This window comes from Ruditapes philippinarum, unplaced genomic scaffold (genome assembly GCF_026571515.1).
Source record: "Ruditapes philippinarum isolate M1 unplaced genomic scaffold, ASM2657151v2 ctg3478_1_1_1_1, whole genome shotgun sequence".
In the NCBI taxonomy this organism is placed as follows: Eukaryota; Metazoa; Mollusca; class Bivalvia; order Venerida; family Veneridae; genus Ruditapes; species Ruditapes philippinarum.
Genome location: NW_026864814.1, coordinates 54,051 through 74,661, shown reverse-complemented (window position 1 = coordinate 74,661; position 20,611 = coordinate 54,051). Strand labels below are relative to the sequence as shown.

At 32.5% G+C, this 20,611-nt stretch overlaps 2 protein-coding genes across 2 annotated transcripts in view; both read right to left on the bottom strand.

Annotated features, from left to right (window-relative positions):
- LOC132726921 (sushi, von Willebrand factor type A, EGF and pentraxin domain-containing protein 1-like) overlaps positions 1–2,076 on the bottom strand; it is a 37,084-nt gene extending 35,008 nt beyond the window's left edge. Inside the window, exons 1-6 of the mRNA XM_060712332.1 lie at positions 2,037–2,076; positions 1,804–1,974; positions 1,470–1,643; positions 1,035–1,202; positions 502–672; positions 168–341 (exon numbers count right to left, since the gene is read on the bottom strand). Of these exons, the coding sequence (XP_060568315.1) occupies positions 168–341; positions 502–672; positions 1,035–1,202; positions 1,470–1,643; positions 1,804–1,974; positions 2,037–2,076 (898 nt within the window). The remainder of the gene's footprint in view (positions 1–167; positions 342–501; positions 673–1,034; positions 1,203–1,469; positions 1,644–1,803; positions 1,975–2,036) is intronic.
- A 1,227-nt stretch (positions 2,077–3,303) lies between these two features.
- LOC132726919 (CUB and sushi domain-containing protein 1-like) lies at positions 3,304–18,084 on the bottom strand. Its single transcript, XM_060712331.1, has 7 exons — positions 17,729–18,084; positions 11,882–12,049; positions 10,792–10,959; positions 9,889–10,056; positions 9,469–9,639; positions 7,685–7,852; positions 3,304–3,518 (listed from the first exon to the last, which is right to left on the bottom strand). Exons 1-7 carry the CDS (start codon positions 17,787–17,789, stop codon positions 3,304–3,306), a joined length of 1,119 nt encoding a protein of 372 aa, XP_060568314.1. The 5' UTR covers positions 17,790–18,084.
- Between the last annotated feature and the right edge of the window lie 2,527 nt (positions 18,085–20,611).

The following is a 20,611-nucleotide window of genomic DNA, read 5'->3' as shown; positions in this document are numbered from 1 at the left end:
GCCATTCACAGAGATATGTCGTAATGTTTTGAAAGAGAGAGAAAGGAATATAAAGGTGTTCATCAAAGATTTTCATGGCAAGTTACACGCATGACATCTCTGTAGTTTTGCAGTAAATGGAATGACATATCTCCCCCAAAGATATCAAAACAGAAGCATATACTTACTTTTAATGACACATGTAGGAAGTGTGCTCCAGGTACCGTCGGCCTGACATGTAACAAAGGCATTTCCATTTAACGTATATCCGTCTGCACATGACATTATTGCTATCTCGTTGTATGTTGTGCCTTTTGGCGTTTCTGCGGTTTCTCCATTTCCTATTTCAGGAACCGAGCAATCTGATGAGAGAAAAGCAACGTAAATAAGAAAATGTTTCTTACGTTAAAACAATCAAAACCCTTTTCATCTTTTACTTTATGAGTCAGTATTTCATCAATAAGCATGAAGCAATGTGTCACTTTTGTGCTAAGATAAACAATTCCTTTATTTTTAACTTACTTTTGATTGTGCAAGCTGCGACTGAACCATTCCAGCCTGAAGCGGTACATGTAACAGTCTCGTCTCCTGCGAGTGTATAACCATCATTGCAAGATTGTGTTGCAGTTTCTCCAAGTGTTGTCCCGGATGAAGCATTAAACTGTCCGTTAGAGATCGTTCTCGTTCCACAGTCTGAAATAATATGTTGATAACATGAAATTATACACGAATACGATTTATTTCTTTGTGTTAACATGTCATGGTTTGTATGATGAATTTCCAAGTCAAGCCATGCTGGAACTAAGCTATTTTCTTTCATATTTTTTGCCATATAAAAAGAAAACTTATAAGGGTCATTTGAAATGAACGTATAGTTAATGTTCTCCCGATATATTGGCACATGAATGAGAATACTATAATAACTGATATTTAGAAAATGAAGGTTTTCGTGAACATTACCAAATTATTAATTATAATGGATTTTTATTGATGGGATATTTGTTGATTAAGATAATTATTCTTTTTTTCTGATTCTATAACAAAATAAAGGTTACCCTCTGGATCGCATGTTGCTGTTCCGCTCCAAGTACCATCAGCTTGACAAGATATCACTGCACTTCCTTGAATGTTATAGCCACTTTGACATGTTATTTCTATCGTTTCACCGTAATCATATGTCGAGCTATTTGGAGAGCCAAACGATGGAGTAGGATCACCACAATCTTAAATATGAAGGTGAGATTCAACATATAATAAGGAAACTCGGTTTCATATGTCAAAGGAACGAACATGTTATTTTGTTAGGACGAGGGCGAATAAAGAGCCATTCACAGAGATCTGTCGTAATGTTTTGAAAGGGAGAGAAAGGAATATAAAGGTGTTCATCAAAGTTTTTCATGGCAAGTTACACGCATGACATCTCTGTAGTTTTGCAGTAAATGGAATGACATATCTCCCCCAAAGATATCAATACAGAATCATGTACTTACTTTTAATGTCGCATGAAGGAAGTGCGTTCCAGTTACCGTCGGCCTGACATGTAACAAATGCAGTTCCATTTAATGTATATCCATCTTTACATGATAGTATTGCTATTTCGTTGTAAGTTGTGCCTTTTGGGGTTTCTGCTGTTTCTCCATCTGTTATTGTAGGAACCGAGCAATCTGTACAGAGAAAAGCAATGTAAATAAGAAAATGTTTCTTACGTTAAAACAATCAAGACCTTTTTCATCTTTTACTTTATGAGTCAGTATTTCATCAATAAGCATGAAGCAATGTGTCACTTTTGTGCTAAGATAAACAATTCCTTTATTTTTAACTTACTTTTGATTGTGCAAGCTGCGACTGAACCATTCCAGCCTGAAGCGGTGCATGTAACAATCTCGTCTCCTGCGAGTGTATAACCATCATTGCAAGATTGTGTTGCAGTTTCTCCAAGTGTTGTCCCAGATGAAGCATTAAACTGTCCGTTAGAGATCGTTCTCGTTCCACAGTCTGAAATAATATGTTGATAATATGAAATTATGCACAAATACGATTTATCTCTTTGTGTTAACATGTCATTTCTTTGTATGATGAATTTCCAAGTGAAGCCATGTTTGAACTAAGCTATTTTCGTTCATATTTATTGCCATATAAAGTGTGTTTGTTTGTTTGTTTAGTTTCTTTGTTTCATTTTACGCCTTTTCCCAACAGTATTTCAGTCATATAGGCGGGTAGTTTCTTACCCATCGTTCCTGGAGTGACACCAGTACTAGACTACCTTCCTCCATGCAAAACTACCAAAGCATCTCCCGGGGATCGAACCCACGCCAGAGAGGTAATTGGATTAGAAGTCATCGACTCTAACCCCTCGACCACGGAGGCGGTTCTTGCCATATAAAAAGAAAAACTTATGAGGGGCATTTGAAATCGACGTATAGTTAATGTGTTCCCGATATATTGGCACATGACTGAGAATACTATAAAAATGATATTTAGAAAAAGAAGTTTTTCATGAACATAACCAAATCATTCATTATAATGGATTTTTATTGACGGGGTATTTCTTGATTAAGATAAAAAAAATTATTTGTCTCTATAACAAAATAAAGGTTACCCTCTGGATTGCATGTTGGTGTTCCGCTCCAAGTACCATCAGCTTGACAAGATATCAGTGCACTTCCTCGAATGTTATAGCCACTTTGACATGTTATTTCTATCGTTTCACCGTAATCATATGTCGAGCCATTTGAAGAGCCAAACGATGGAATAGGATCACCACAATCTTAAATATAAAGGTGAGATTCAACATATAATAAGGAAACTCGGTTTCATATGTCAAAGGAACAAACATGTTATTTTGTTAGGGTGAGGGCGGATTAAGGGCCATTCACAGAGATCTGTCGTAATGGTTTGATAGGAAGAGAAAGGAATATAAAAGTGTTCATCAAAGTTTTTCATGGCAAGTTACACGCATGACATCACTATAGTTTTGCAGTAAATGGAATGAGATATCTCCCCCAAAGATAGCAAAACAGAAGCATATACTTACTTTTAATGACACATGTAGGAAGTGTGCTCCAGTTACCGTCGGCCTGACATGTAACAAAGGTATTTCCATTTAACGTATATCCGTCTACACATGACATTATTGCTATCTCGTTGTATGTTGTGCCTTTTGGGGTTTCTGCGGTTTCTCCATTTGTTATTTCAGGAACTGAGCAATCTGAAGAAAGAAAAGCAATGTAAATAAGAAAATGTTTCTTACGTTAAAACAATCAAGACCTTTTTCATCTTTTACTTTATGAGTCAGTATTTCATCAATAAGCATAAAGCAATGTGTCACTTTTGTGCTAAGATAAACAATTCCTTTATTTTTAACTTACTTTTGATTGTGCAAGCTGCAATTGAACCATTCCAGCCTGAAGCGGTGCATGTAACAATCTCGTCTCCTGCGAGTATATAACCATCATTGCAAGATTGTGTTGCAGTTTCTCCAAGTGTTGTCCCAGATGAAGCATTAAACTTTCCGTTAGAGATCGTTCTCGTTCCACAGTCTGAAATAATATGTTGATAATATGAAATTATACACGAATACGATTTATTTCTTTATGTGAACATGTCATTTCTTTGTATGATGAATTTCCAAGTCAAGCCATGTTTGAACTAAACTATTCTCTCCATGTAAAAACAAAACGTATACGGCTTTTGAATGAGAATACTATAAATGTTATTTAGAAAAATAAGCGTTTCATGAACATTACCAAATCATGGATTTTTATTGATGGCAAATTTCTCGAAAAGGTTTATCCGCTAACATGTATAGAAAGTGGCCTCTCCAAAGATTGTTAAAATTATAGCCCTGGTGTCAAAATCGGCCACGACTAGGGGGCAAAGTGTTTATTTCATTCATACATGAATATATTTTCTTGCAAATCTTCAAGAGCTAGAGTTTAGATGTATGTTAACTTATGAAAGATTGTCTAGTCGAGTTTTTAAGATTAATCAAACTTTTCTGAAAATGAACATGTGTATTTTTGCATACCAGTTAAATGATAGGTTTTATTCATAAAAGATAATTTATACTGTACCATTATTCATAATATATGACTGACACTGTGATTGATATGGCTTATTTTTGTGTATATTTCAATATTCAAGATTCATTAAATTTGTAAATTTACATAAAATTCACACGCTTCACAGTATTCCCCTCTATAAATAGATAAGACAGTTAAGTGCATTAGACATAAAATAATTATACATGGCATAAAATACCACCTAATATAAAGTCAGATATGACGTCATATAAACCAAATGACGTAAGATAAATTACACCGATGCTTTATAATGTTCCACATATTTTTGATAATCTTTTTTATTACCATGTTAGAATGGAAATAGATATTATCTTTTCTTACGTTACATTAAAATAATGTCTGGTTAATCGTTAAATGCTTGGTAATAAATCACTCAGGCATATCGGTCTTTGTTATTATATTTATGCAAGGTACATTACAGATCTACTACAATACTTCACTCAGAATTAAAATTTTTTTTCTAAATATTAAGAGGATATTTTTTCCTTTGACTAAAAAATGGAATGTTTGTTCAAGAAACATGTCCGCCTTATGCAATTAAAGAATAATTTAAAAAAAAAGTCAAAACATTATTATATCTAGTGCCCTTCCAATGATAACATTAATGACATGAAGTAAGTTAATTCATAAGTAATATTAATGTATAAATGTCAATTATACATCATTATTTTATTTTTAACCAGTGCCTGCTTTATCATCTGTCATTTTACATTATTTCGTATGACGAGGATAAGGCACAAGTGATGATTTTTTTATCTCCATTAGGAAGATTTTGCCTTAAGTAAAAAGTTAGGACTAATCCTAAGTACAAATGTTAGGAGCGTTTCTTGAAATGCTTCTAAGTGCAATCTTATTCTAGTCTTAACTTTAGTCTTATGTTTTATACTTACGATTCTTTATTAAATGCACCCTAGACATCTGACAAGTGTTGATTTAGAATTTTTTACCCAGTGACCTATTTTTACAAATAGAACTGAAGTTATGAGATTTAGGCTATAGCTCAGTTTTGCAGAATTGAACTTTGATCTAGATTTATATTTCGACCCGGCGACTGATTTTTACTGAGCAGAATTTAAGGTGTAAGGTTTGGACTTCTTGCATAAATTCAGATGCAGAAATAAACTTTGGCCTAAATTTTACCCAATGTCCTATTTTGTTTCTTTTGAAAGCGATATCATTGAAATTTGGACTACTGTCACAAACTCAGGTGCAGATTTAAACTTTGATATCAGTTTACCCATATTTCGACATAATGCCTTCCTTCATACTTAGTTATCAACATCATCAGTATTGTGCTATTTTGAGTTTTCATACTCGGTTGAGCGATGTAGGGCCATCGCGGCTCTCTTGTCCTTATGTATATAAGGGAGATAATTAGATAATTAATTTCATACAGTTGTATTTTCCAATTCGTGGGATCAGATAAAGATACAAGTGCGCATGTAAATTATTATAGAAATGAGAGAATAATAAGAGAATGACCCCAAAATTCACTTGCTTTTTAGTGTTGTATGATGCGATTGCATTGCATTTTGTCACATATGCAATCTTGTTTTTCAATAATTATGATGTGTGTGAATTCAACAACTATATGATTGGTCTTTGGCACCAATGACGTTATCCTCATTTATAAGTAATATCATGTATGCATGTGGAATATTTCGCACTTTGGAGATTTTGTTTTAAAATGTGGAATACTTCTTGCAAATGGTAATTCATAGTATGAAGAATCGCGTTTGTAATAGTACTCTGATGCCAACTTTGATACGTGTTACTGTAAGATAACATCATTAATGAAGTTAACACTTCAGGGAGATAATAAAATGATAGGTGTTAAATACAAAATGTATTTTGAATAGGTATATCTACTTAATAAGCTTAATTCATACTTATAATATACAGGTATAGCCACTTATTGTTAAATACGATATGCTTTTCTATTTTATTTGTGATTGTACTTGTACCGCCATTGTATATATTTTATATTAGCAAGGAACATCTATATGCTTTTGCCAAAAGGAAATATTGAATTGAATTTAATATTTCATACTTTCAAACTTTTATTTTGTAACATTAAATACAAGTGTTTGTAAAGGTTGCTGTTTAACACTTGCGTATATTGTGGCATCTTTTCCCCTACCATACCTATCACTGAACTACATTCATATGTTTGATTTTTAAAACATTAAAAAAAACAATTGTTCCTATTGTTTAGGCATTTGGATTTAAGCAATATTCTCCCACATTCCGATATGGGCTGTGTTCTTTTTTAGCAAACACTACTGACTTGTTGCATGCAAGACGAAGATATGACAAGTCTTCTTTTCTTCTTTAAATGTGATGTGAAATTTTAATACTTTTTGAAAACTGTGTTCTCTTATATGAATGAAATGTGTATATTGAGTATTGTTTACAACTAGGAAAAGGTCACTCGTGTTATTCACCAACCCAATCCACTTTTTGTTGACAGCGACACCTTAAGATTCTTTTAATATGAATAAATCTGTTATAATTTTTGTTGTCATATATGCAATTTTACGCCTGACCGACCATGCTTTATATGTGAGTGACAATAGATATTGTTTGGCAATATCGACCTGTTCAATGACCTTTTTTGTCTGTGATTATCGGATTCCGAAGTAAACCATACTGGTTTTAATGGATGGAACAGCGGCATATGTATAAATGTGGAAACACATTTGATACTTTATATAGTGATTTATGTATAATATGTTTGTGTATATGTATAATGACAAGCAACTATGTACTAGTTTAAGCCAATAAAATGTTCTTCTTCTTCTTCATCATCTATTACTTAGAAGTACTAGCATAACACATGACGTATTACCCTGGTGACAAGTGTAAGACTTGACAGGACGCGAAGTGGTTGCACACTTGGTTCAAGTTAAAAAATTGGTTGCAAACTTCACAAAATGGTTACCAAGTCTTGAATATCTGCTGCACTCGCACGTATTTTCTTCAGGTAAGTGGGTTTATATGTTATTTCCTACCACTAGGCCACTCTCGTTTTAAGGTCTCAGCTTCCTATCATTTCATATGACGAAGTTATTAAAGTTATAAACTGGGCATATACATATTTTGAGATTTGACAAGTGACAATCCAGGGCGGTTTTTAAGCTCATTCATTCACATCTGTAAGTTTTTTTGTTCACCAAACAAACAAAATATGTATCTATCACTACTGTGAACATATTTTTTATTTGCATGTTCCAAATTAAGTTTCAGTACACAAAATATCTTGTTCAAGCGCATTTTGGCAAACTTGTACTTCAAGCATTTCTGGTTGCAAATTTTCTCGCTTGAACCAAGTGTGCAACTACTTCACACCCTGCCCCTTGTTTCAGCTCGTTTCCAATTTTTAGGTTCAAATCAAATTATTTTTTACGTTTTGTAAGATTTTTTATTATGTCTTACAAAACCTGACCACTATGTGTTTTGCATGCGAGCCACTCATAATACGGCCTTACATATTGAAATGAACGATATGAAAAATATTTTTTCATATACCTTTACATATTTTGCGTACTATTTAGTTGTCTTATGGAAAACACTGGAAAAAACTAGAACTTTTTAAGTGAGAAAGATAAACCAAATGTACTTACCTTTTGCCGCGCAAGTGGGATATTCAGACCATCTTGAATCAGCTTGACAAGTTATCGATTCTGATCCAACAAGCTCGAAACCTGTGTCGCATGATACGTTCAGTGTTGTTAAGTAGGTAGTCGAACCTGTGCTTATGGATCCATTTATGGGTGTCGGATCACCACAGTCTGAAAGATTGTGTGTTTAAAATTAGCGCAGTGTGTTTCAATGACAAAGAAAAAGAGGACCATTGATGTTTTGTTTCACTTGGAATATATATTTTCATTGCCCACTCTGGTTCAAGTTAACCAAAACATGAGTAGCATAAACAACAGAGGCTGGTCTATAACATATGTTTTTTCTTCTCATATAACAATGAGGCCGATAAGTTCGTGTATAGTTTTCTGTTTCATACAACAACACAGAGTGTATCACGTAACGCAGGAATGTGAAAATAACGCAGGCATTGTGAATATTTTCAACAGATTTTGGCTCTCTTTTTCAAAACTCCTGCGTTATTTTAATATTCCTGAATTATTTCAACATTTCTGATTTACAGATACACACAGTGGATAATCATTGACAGGACAGTTGTGTACGTCCAAAATCATAGGAACAAACTTCTTCATTATTACAAAGAACTAAACTTAAAAAGGCAATTTTGATCTCACTTTAAGAATTATTCCTATACATTTTTAGAAAAAATCGGTAGCAAAAACAACATAAGTGCAGAAAACTACATTATTTTCTCATTTATTAATTTATTTCAGTATCTTTATTTTGTTCATGAGTTTGCAATTTGAACGCATACGGAGTGATATATCGGTAATATGTCCAGTTAAAAATGCTTACTTCTGCATCGATTAAATCACATTTTGCTACCTACATTGTACTTTCAACGCAAAATAAAACTGTTTTAATTAAGATACCAAAATATATACAAGAAACTCGTTGAAATACACAATCATGAACTCTAAACATAATCAAGTTGTAACTATCTATTTAAATAAAGTCCTCCTTAATCATTGTTTATTTATTGAAAAACTTGTTTTTAACATGTGTTTTCACCTGCCATGTGACTACGAGTATATTTATTCAAACTTTGTTAAAAAGACGATGTACATTAGCCTGGGTTCCAGTCTGTCGATTTTTTATGTGCTTCTGTTCGGCAAATCAATACTATCAAAACCAGAGATGCTGTGTTATCTATGACGACCGTGTATGAAATAGCGCGTATGTTATGAATATCAACGCCTGAATCCCAGGCTAGATGTACATATGTATAAGTGTGTAATTTTAAATCAAATTTTGTTCGGTTTAACCACTGTGATCGCTATAATTCACATAACAATGATATATAATGTTGGCCATTTCAACACTCATTATTTTCCTACGAAATATTCTTTTTTGTACATAAAGCATAATTATTTAATGTGATATGAATATTCACTTTAAAATTAAAAGTAAAAAAAAATCAGCCGAATTTTACTCGACACATATTGGCAGTGATTTCTATACTGCTCAATGGAAGGTTTTTAATAAATGGTGTTTCAAGCTTGGGTCCAGGATTAATTTTTTTATTTATTATGAGTTTGGGGGTAACACAGTTTAGGCATGTGTTAATGTATATTCCAGAAAGGCTTTTGTGTTGGGTTCATGATATGCAAAATCATACAGTATTATTACAGCAGTCAGGATATCGAATAACTTTTTATTACAGAAAAAAATGAAGAAAATAATTACTACAGTCATAACATACTGTTTCAAATTTTATTTCGTTTCTAATCCATTTCAAGCGTCTTACCATTTATTTCACAAGTAGGAGAGTCAGTCCATGTCCCGTTGGCTTGGCACAAGATAAGGGTGTCACCAGACAGGGTATATCCTGTATCACATGAAATAAGTGCCAGCTCGTTGTACATAAAACCCGACGGAGCATCTGATACACCGTTTGGTGGGGCAGGGTTACTACAAACTGTTGATATACAAAAAATACATTGGATAGTGCAGTTCCTTAAAATCCCTGGACCAGAACTGCTTTCTTCTTATATAAGGTAATGTAATGTTAACCCGTAAATTAACTTAATACACTTCATGTATTTTTTATCATTTTTAAAGCTTGTCTAAGACGTATTAGTTTGTCAAAATAGATTTGGAAAAAAGAAATTAAAAACATTTGAAACAACCCAAACCACTATCAACCCTGATAGTGCCATACACTCACCAACACTGTCGCAAGTCGATGTATCGTTCCATCCGTCGGCGAGACATTCAACAACAGATGGTCCATTTAACGTATATCCTGTGTTACAAGTTAGTGACGCTGTCTGACCGTAGGTTCTTCCACCTGGTGTAGACACTGATCCATCTGTGAGAATTATACTCCCGCAATCTGAAAGTAACGTACATTTTAACTATGTTAGAAGTATAAGAGGCAAATACGGAATATTATGTTGTAGTAGCTTTCTGAGGCTTTGTATTTGGCTACGAGCAGCGTTGGAAAATTGATATCTCGCGAGACCAGAGGTCGAGGGAGATATCAATTTCCCAACGTTCCGAGTAGCAAAAACATGGCCCCAGAAAGCTACTACAACATAATTTTCCTTTTATTATATACCTTATCGTTTTAAGTAAAAAGGAGTTTCGATATACTTCACTTCTATTAGTAATTTCAGGAATGAAATATAGCTGTCATGAAATTAATTCATAAATGACGGATAAATACGTATTTTTGCAAAACCGGCCACGTCTTCAATAATTTTGGTTCCCGTTTCCAAACACAACATTACACAGCTAAGATCGGAACCAGCGTCAATAATAGTCCGGCACTTCCATATATGGTACAGTATTTGTCACTAAACTTATACGGAATTTTCTATCCTTTGAAGCATATTCGCGCTTCAAGATTTGCGTGTATTTCAGGGAGAAAGTTTATAGGTATATAATAAATAAAAAGATGCAAATTTGAAAAGGAAAAGAGAAATTGGCCTGTACGGTAAATCGGCCATTTACATACACTATTTTCGAACCATGCAACTTTATTATCATTTATTAAATAAAATGGTTATATGAAATTCAGTAAAAGTTAAAACGACGTCCAGATCTGTTACAATTATTATAGCTTTACCATGTGCTTGACAAAATGGCGTTTCACTCCAGGCACCGTTTGACTGGCATGTGATAAAAGAAGATCCTTGGAGATCGTAGCCGGTGTCACAAGTAATGTCAGCTGTTGACTGATAGGTGGTACTGGTGTGGTTACTAAACCCAGACGTCGGGGTTGGGTCCCCACAATCTGCATTATGAATAGATATATAATAATTATTCCAAAAATACTTTTATTGATGTCTGATGGTTTATTTATATTTCAGAACTTGGAATACTTTCTGCAAACTGGTTCTTTCAAATTCTTTTTGAAAGACCCTCATTTAAGTACAAGTCTCTTAAGAAAGCACAGTGTGGCGAATATTCACCAGACAGTATATAAATATCCTATCCCACTAAGGGTGATAGAACGTTAAATTCGCACATTCACGCCTGTGTTAACAATATCTTGTCAAAGGTAATCATTCCGTTCTATCAACCTTATAGTTAGAGTCCATCCGAGGGTAAAATACAAGAATCGTTCAGATAATGCTACAAGCAAACCACTTTGAATGTTAAAGTCATATATCTTACCCATCATATTTCATCGAGACCCCAAGCTCAAAATAAATATGGTTCCCAAAATTAAAAATGGCGGCTTAATTTTAAGAAATATTCACGTACTCGTATATCTATGTTGAAGCTACCAAAATAGGATATTCTAATCATTTTTATTAAATATAAATATTGTAAATGGACTGTTTTTCTCAAATAAATTGATTTTTTATGAAAAAGAAGAATTAGGTAAAAAAATTGTCAGCCATTTTAAAGTTGAAAAATGTTTAAAATAAATCGAATTTATTACCAAAAACAAAGTTTCAATTTCTTGGTAGAAATATTTATTTAACTTTCAGGCAATTTCGACTATTTGCAAAGAGATTCTGTTAAATATGATAGTGTCAGATATCGTAAAAATGTGTGACTATGTTTCCTTTTTTATTACATTAAATATGTTCGAATTCATGGTAAAATTATATAAGGTATAATGAATATGTTGGCTTTGAAAACATAAGTATTTAAAACTTAATGTTTTATTTATAGAATAAACATGTACACTTTAACAAGATTTGTACCTCTAATATCACAGGATGTATTGTAACTCCATGTTCCATTGTCACAAATAATTATACTGTCCCCGTTTAACTGGAATCCAGTATCGCAACTGACGTGAGCGACACTTCCGTGTGCGAGGCCATTGGACAGAATATTGGATCCGCTAGCTGGTGTTGGATCAGTGCAATCTGCCAAGTATAATAAGTAGCATTTTTAACTGTCAATAACCAAAGTAAATTGTAAAAAGCCTTATGTGCTGTCAATACCGGCGGATTATTTGTTTTTATCGAAAACAGAAATCTACCAAAAGACCACAATAAAATGAATAACGACTGTAAATTTTAAATTTCGTCAATGCTAAAGTATGAACAAATGACATTCGAACATTTTGTTGAGAAAAGTTTAATGGTATAATGTGTGTAAGCTATTTAAGAATCTTTAAATGTATGACCATAAGAATATGAAGGTACATTTTTATATATTTCCATGGAGTATATTGCTAGTAAAAGCCTTGATCCCATAATTTATATCCATAGCATTGTATCATAACTTCTATTTATAACATACATGATAGCAATACTTTAAAAAGTACAAAGATAATTTATATGTAATATTAGTGTGGGGGAATGGGTTATTACATTGTAGTAAAGTCTTTACAACCTGTTCACAATTTAGCTTTACGTTACGGTACTTAATATTACTAAATACGAGAAATGAAGAGAAAATGCAGAGTAGTTAGTTATATGGCAAAAGTAAACGGCCGTAAGCTAAACAACTTGCCTATACAACTATATTAAACAGTCTTGTAAAATCCGTCACAATAATCTTTCAAAAGTGTTAAATACAATTAATACTATACAATGCCTTCCTTCCCTTGTTTAAAACTATTGAATTTTTAAATTTGTAGTACACATACATAATGAAAATCGACTTTGCATGTAGTCTATGCTTAATGAGGATCTATCTGCGAACCACTTATCAATCCTAACAAGATCAAGATAAAAATACAACTTAATGAATATTAATAGATAAATACATGTAATTGAAATAATAGTTCAGTTAAGAAACACCCGTTGTCTTATTGACCATCTATTATTACCTTATTGATACGATCTGAAATCAGCCAATTAAGTTTATCGCGTACCGGGTATCAGTCAACATTTAATGGCAGGTCAATATTAGTTTCAGCCCTCGTTAATGGCCAGAAAATGTATATATCATAAAATGATTGATCGTATACCATGACACTCATGGGTTTGTAACCTTTTGTGAATAAAGATTATTATCATTATCTAGATATTATGGCTGATACAGCCATAACTTATCGCATATTGTTGAGCATAAATCAAGTGTTTACGTATTAATGCAGAAAGTACTGCATATGGAATTTTCCGCTTGTCTTGGCTGCCGTCCTATGGACTCCTAATCCAATTTTAATCAATTAGGTACCTTAGATATTATCTAATGACCCTGCGCAGTTCAGAAACACTTTGTAAACAACAATTTAAATCTGTAAACAACAATTTAAATCTATCTGGTATTTTATTAATTTTTCCTCCATTTTTTTGTAATTATGATAATATACAGGGGTTGTTGTAGTTTTGTTGTGTTTTTTGTATGCTTAGATAGTTCACATGAAGATATGCCATGAATGATAAAATTACTATCCTACTTATTGATGATTTATTTGTTCATTTAATTTTTCAGGTTTCCTTTAGTGTCATAGCCTCATATGGCACTTTGGTAGAATGACCGACCCTCCAGAAGCATTCCGAAGTCCATGTCGCTATTTGAATTCACAAATGTGAAAGACAAGTAATTTAAATGCAGCGATTTAACCACAAAAGTAGCAATAATGGTCCATATCTTGCCATAATGGCATAATGATATATATGGTGGCATATTTCTGCCACCAGATAACCATATAACTAACTAGTTAATTAAGAGGTTAACTAGTTACATAACTAGTTTACCACTTAACATTAAGCTGGTAAAATGATAAAAGGATGGCAGTTGTAGGCACTAACATGCATTTATTTCCCGTTATGATTCCAATGCAACCAACTAGTTAATTAAGAGGTTAACTAGTTACGTAACTAGTTAACCTCTAAATTAACAAGTTAGTTATATGGTTATCTGGTGACAGAAGTATGCCACCATATATATCGAAATAACAAAACTCAGTTATGTTACTATAGATAGTATAAAATAAAGTATAAATGGTCTTTATTAGTTTTAATGCTACCGCACTGTTTCGCTCAATAGGAGTCTGCCTATTAAAATACAGGGATCGCAAGTTTAATGTACCGCTGCCATCTCATTTCAGTACGTTTTAGACTATCAAATATTTCAGATGTTACTTTAAAATCCAAAGTACTTTAAGGCATTTTTCTTATTAATAGGGATAGATTTATTGATTGGAGGATAGTGCAACGAAGATAGAATACAGATTGATATATACAGTACACTATCCTCAAACTTTTTTTTATATATTATAGGTGTGTTTTAAAGGCGACGTTGACGACGAATTTCATTTCCTTTTAATAGATACAAATTTGTGAAGAAATGATAAATAAGTGAACATTTTATTGCACGTCCTTGTATATTTAACCTTATGCAACTTTTGAATTTAGCAGGCGTAAATAATTTTGACAGACTTTGCAAAGATTTTTTGTAGTGCTCAGTAAATTAGAGAAAGTATTCTGAGACAAAATGATGTTTGATATTTAAAATTGTTTATGATTGCTTTTCCCCGTGTATATGACTTTGTTTTATATTATCTCTTTTTTAGATTATAGTTGACCTTATTATGGTTGGGTTAAAGTGTATAAAGCTATATATTTGATGTCTGTTAATTCTTAAACTATAACAGAATAACTTCAATGAAAGATATTTGACTGTGCATTTTATTGTTTTTCAAGCTAATGGGCATGCATGAAATCATCGCAAACCTATTAAATATAGCTCAGGGGAATATTGACTTCCGGACCATTTTATTCTGTTTACGTACAATATTCATGCATATTAAATTATACAGACATTCTATATAATACCAATTTTTCACGGAACGACTATAAGGTGATGAAAACAACTTATTTTCAATATTTCTTTAATTTTTATAAAATGTTTCTTTATACACTTCAAATCCTAAATGAAAATAAATTATCTGTCCGGTTCAAAACATACTAAGTGTCTGGTGGAATGCTTCAGTTTTAATTGCAGGTTTTTTAGGTTATATGTGACTTACAAATATACAAGCATGATAAATTATCAAACTAATTTAATTTTTAACCCTGGTTAACATTATGTTGTACGACCACATATTTAATGATAAAAAGGGGGGCGTTTCGTGGGTTTTATTGTATTTTCATTTTAGTGCGTTTAATTTGAAATCGATACATGATAATTAAAACCCCTCTATGGCAAAGGGAGGACGCACTCAAAAGACTTAGTAAAGCGTGCCCGAAATAAGATCCGAAAATACTAAGTTTGACAAATTCAATTAAGATATTAATGAATTAAGCAACACAACAGTGTTGTTTTTTTATATATGAAATAGACCCCTTGTACAGCATTTAACCTCTTTGCATGGGCAAAATCGACTGGGAGAAACAGTTTTCTTTGTTACGAAGTGTTTTATAAATAATTTATTTTATAAAACTGCTGTTTAAAAAAGTTTTACAAGTTCAACAATTTTTTTATGAGTTTAACATAAGTTTATGACGTTATACAGATGTCGTTTAATGTTAATCTAATATTAATTTTCCCTTAAACTCTTAGAAAATCAGATGTTTGGATTAAACAATTTATGACAACTTGCAATCATTTTGTTTTATTTATTAAAACATTTTGATGAATATAATAACTTTACAAAATGTGAAACAATTGCAAATGACATTTGACATCTAAAAAGTTCGATTGTTAAAGTACTTAAATTTCTATAGATATATTTTGATATGTTTTAAGGTTTTTCTATTTTCTTTCCTCCTTTTTTCTGTCTTCCTGCTTTCTTTCTTTCTTTCTTTCTTTGTTACTTTTCTTTTCTTTCCATCTTTTTTCAATTTCATGAATATTTGTCATAAAGGTTTTCGCAAATGAAAGGAACTTCTATCTATAACATGTAAGCACTATTTTATCTTCATAATCTTGCCATTTCAGTTAGCATATCGCGCTAAGCCAGCCTTCTCTTTCCGCAGTTGAACTCCTAGCTAATTTAGCTACTCTCTCAACTACCTGATCCAAACTGTAGTATTTTGATAGCTAAATAGCTCTTTAAACTGTACACTGGTTCATAATTAATTTAGGATTTTTTTCTTATTCTTCATTGTATTATACCAAACAGAGTCATGTTCAAAGTGTTACGCAGTGGATGCACTAGGGAATACGAGCGAAAGCAACATGATTTGATATGAAGCGTTGTCTCGAATTTTTGTACGTGAAGAAATGTTTTTGCGTACAAATCAGTTTTAGTTTTATTAGGTATGAAATAACTGTAAATATATAGCGTTTTACATCATCGAAGATAATTTCATTATTTAAGACAATTATACTTTTTCCCTATAACCTTAACACCCGTTTCTCAATGATATCTACGCGGGCAGTTTGCAACGAATTTAACGCTTTTAGACCCTGGGCTGCGAATCAATGGAGAACTTTCTAGTTAAAGTTGTTTATATAAAAATTTTGAAAACTTGCTGTTTAAAAAAGTCTTAAAAGTCCTAACAATTTTATGACTTACTAATTTATGACGTAACAAGTCGTTTAATGTCTAGATTTGTAATATTTAAGTTTCCTAATCTAGAAACATCAATTTGATAAACAATTTATGACTTGAATATTTTGTTTTATGATTAAACATTTGATGAATATAATAACTTTACAAAATGTGAAACAATGCAAATGAATTACATCAAATATTCTGTTTCATACTAAATTCAGATATGTATGCTGTATTTTGATGTTTTAAAGGTTTTTCTATTCTCGCTCCTATCTTTTAGCTTTCTTCTTTTCTATTCTTTCTTCGTTCTTCTTGTACTTCTTTTATCCATCTTTTCAATTTCATGAATATTTCAATAAGGTTCGCAGTGAAAGGATTTCTTCTATAACATTAAGCACTATTTTACTCATATTTGCATCAATTACAATGGCAACCAGCTAATTTAGCTACTCTCTCACTACGCTGATACTGGTAGTATTTTGATAGCTAATAGCTTATATAATGACATGGTCATAATTAATTAGGACATTTTTTTATCTTCTATGATAATCTACAGAGTCATGTAAAGTGTACACAATGGATGATAGATACGGCAGCACATGTTTGATATGAAGCGTTGCCTCGAATTTTTGTACGTGAGAGAAATTTTTGCGTACAATAAGTTTTAGTTTTATTAAAGTATAAGAACGTTATTATAGCGTTTACATCATAAAACTATTTTCATTATTAAGACATTATCTGGTTCCTATAACGCTTACCCGTTCTCAGGATATCTACGCGCAGTTGCGACGAACTAAGACTTTTAGACGTAAAGCAGGGCTCCTGATTTTAGTTAATAATCTTCACAAATACACAACTCCAACATTTAATAATTCAACAGAAAAAAGATAATAGATTAAGGATGCTGAGTTTGAATGTTAAGCTAATTATAAACTTTTCAATATCTCCTCTATTTAGCATCAACCCTACAATAAGGACCGTCTTTCGGACACAAACTGTTTTGCAGAAACACATGTTTACTGTTATTTTGAGAGAAAAAATGTGCGGATATTTGTTAAATCGAATAATATATAAACATTAATACATGGCCTGTTAAAGCATTGATATGTCTTAAAACGACTGAAGAAAAGAATAAATGAAAGAAGTATACCATTTTGCGCATCTGTAGGTTTTATCCAAACGAGAATGATAACGAAAAAAACACTCTTCATTTTATAAAAACATTCCTGAAATTATTATAACTCCTTTTAAATCTGTCACAGGTACAAACAAAAATTCCCTATTTATTCAATGACGGTGATACTTTCACTGCACTTTTAATAAGTTAGCTTTTTCTGATTTGCGAAATTCCGATTACGAAATAAACGAAAAATGTAGCATATTAATATATGAAATAATTTTCTTCTAGTTTACTCCATCACTCTATGGAATATTAGAATATAATCAAAGGGCTATAAGTTTAAATAAATCAATCAGTCGTCAAGTAATCTAAGAACAAAGACATTCCAAAAGTATTCCTTTGCACGCAAGCATGCCTACTGGCTAATAACGCACGGGCAATTTCAAATGAGACACACACAAACAATAAACCAAAGGATGGACTTAACAAATGAACGAAATTTTAGATGTCGTTGTTTTGAAAAAGAGCTTTTTATGTCATGCAAAGGAATTATATTTTTTTTTTCATATTACAATAGTTATTCTATTACAATAGTAATTAAGATAAACGAAGCCTTGTTATTATGTATATAATGCCTGTTTACTACACCTTTGACCTACCGATTAGTAAATAATTTTGAAATAAATAACTCCTACATATCAGTGGGTATTGAAGAAATAGGGTAATCAAATCATTTTCGGTAACTAAATTACAGCCTGAGTAAGCGACGAATATATGAACAGTCTGTGTAATAGTGAAAGGAAGATATTTTTATTACGACATGCGTTCATTGTAAAAAAAACTTCGCTATTTTAAGTGCTGATTTTATTAAACCCAGGAGATTGAATAGGGGGAAAAACTAGGTATATATTCGACCTTTAGAGTCTAACTAGTTAATAAGATAATAATCTTACGTTTTTAAAAAAAAATGGTTAATGATATAGCAAAAAGAATTGAAATTCATTTCAATATTTTGTTGTTACAGTATTTGCTTTGTCTTATCAGGGATAGTTTAAAATGGTTACAACCAGACTTAACATGAGACTCTTTTTATCGCGAATGTGGCAAATAAGATATTAAAAAAAATCAAATTAACGTTAAAGTTGGATGCCTCCAGACGAGCCAAATTATTTCAAGAAAAGTAAAAATTCAATTCAAGAATTTTTTTGCATATGACATGCAGTATTAATCGCCATATTTCTGCTGTGTGACTAACTCATTAAGGACTATTTTGCATCTTCTAACCTATTTTGTTTTGGTATTAATCGTATATTTTAAGTGTCGTTGTAATGATATAAATACATTCTTTGTTCACTTGACAATATTTTACTTTTTAAGAATTTTCATGAAAATCGGCATGAGCATAGTAAAAGTTTAGTAAAATGAAGTCCGTTCTTGTCGCGTGCACGTGATGTGATAACGAGCATTAACTGCACACAGGTAGTGGAGTTAAACCAATTCATATGCATGTATATTATTAGTCACAATAGGCACCTATTTAATGGACTTGAACCACTTGAAATGCATACTGCAGACACAGACGGCTAAACCGCCCAAGGCATAATGTCAGTCAGGAAAGTCATACAAAAAATCTGGTTTCAGCACCCATTGTTAGTTATAAATGGCACATAGAACGTGTAACACTATATGCATTTTGTTAATTATGGAGTTGTTCAAGTCTTAGCATATTGTCATTCACAGATGGTACAATTGTAATGGAGCTATATTACTCTGTAGAATGTTATCTGTTTTGGCACTTGAGTAGAACCACCGACGTTCCGTAAACTAGCTGGAATGCTTCCACACATGAAACAATCAAACCCACAGCGCCGAGGGCCGTGATTTGAAGTCAACGATCTGGAATGTTATCACACTATTTCTTGCATATCAGACAGGTTTATCTACCGTTTACACCGGTGCTCGAAAACTCTGTCTTACACCCCCATGTAAGACAAGTCGCGTGCTTTAAATGACGTCATTGACGCGCGCCTTTTATGAATGAATCGCGTTCTTAGGATGACGTCATTTTTCCGTTATGAATGAAGTTCTATGTTCATACGCTACTATAAGAAAAAAGTGAGTAATGAGAATATCAGTTTTTATAATTTCTGTTCCGAAAATAATTAACATGTAATATGCAAGAAAAAGAATCAAACACCGGCTGTTGGTACAGACGGGAATATCTAGCTCTCGGGTAACTGTTTAGCGGAAACTCGGCAGAGCCTCGTTACCGCTGTAAACAGTTACCCTCGAGCTAGATATTCCGGTCTGTACCGGCAGCCGGTGTAAGATTCTTATAGCATCACTCTATGCATATCATATTGACAGTGCACTAGCAGCGCATAGCTAGTGGAAAGTTATCATTAAATGCATATTGTCGGACATGGGTCGCATATTAGAAATGGGCTAACATCGCATTGTGCCTATTGCTACATTACATTTAGAGTTATACCATTCTATGCATGTTATCAGAAACAGGCAGCGCCTAGGTAATCGTGTTATACCACTCTTTGTAAAATATTGTCTGTCACAAGCGGAAAATTATACCATTTTATTAATGATGTCAGCCTGACCCCACATATGTGGTTGAGTTGAGGCACGGCGACATACGGCTGGTTTGGTGTAAGGTTAAATATGGCTGGTTTACCGTCTCGCATATCAATAACATCTCAAAAACACTAATAATTAACGCACGTACTTCGTGATGGCAAGGTATTTTCTCATTGTTTAATCTTAAAATAATATTTCTTTATTTTACATTTAAAATGCACGTTCTAGCTTTTTTACAAAATAAAATATGTTTGGTATTTTACCGCATAACCTTTGTTATCAATTTGTAAGAACACTATACGGGATTTGGGGATAAGTTACTAA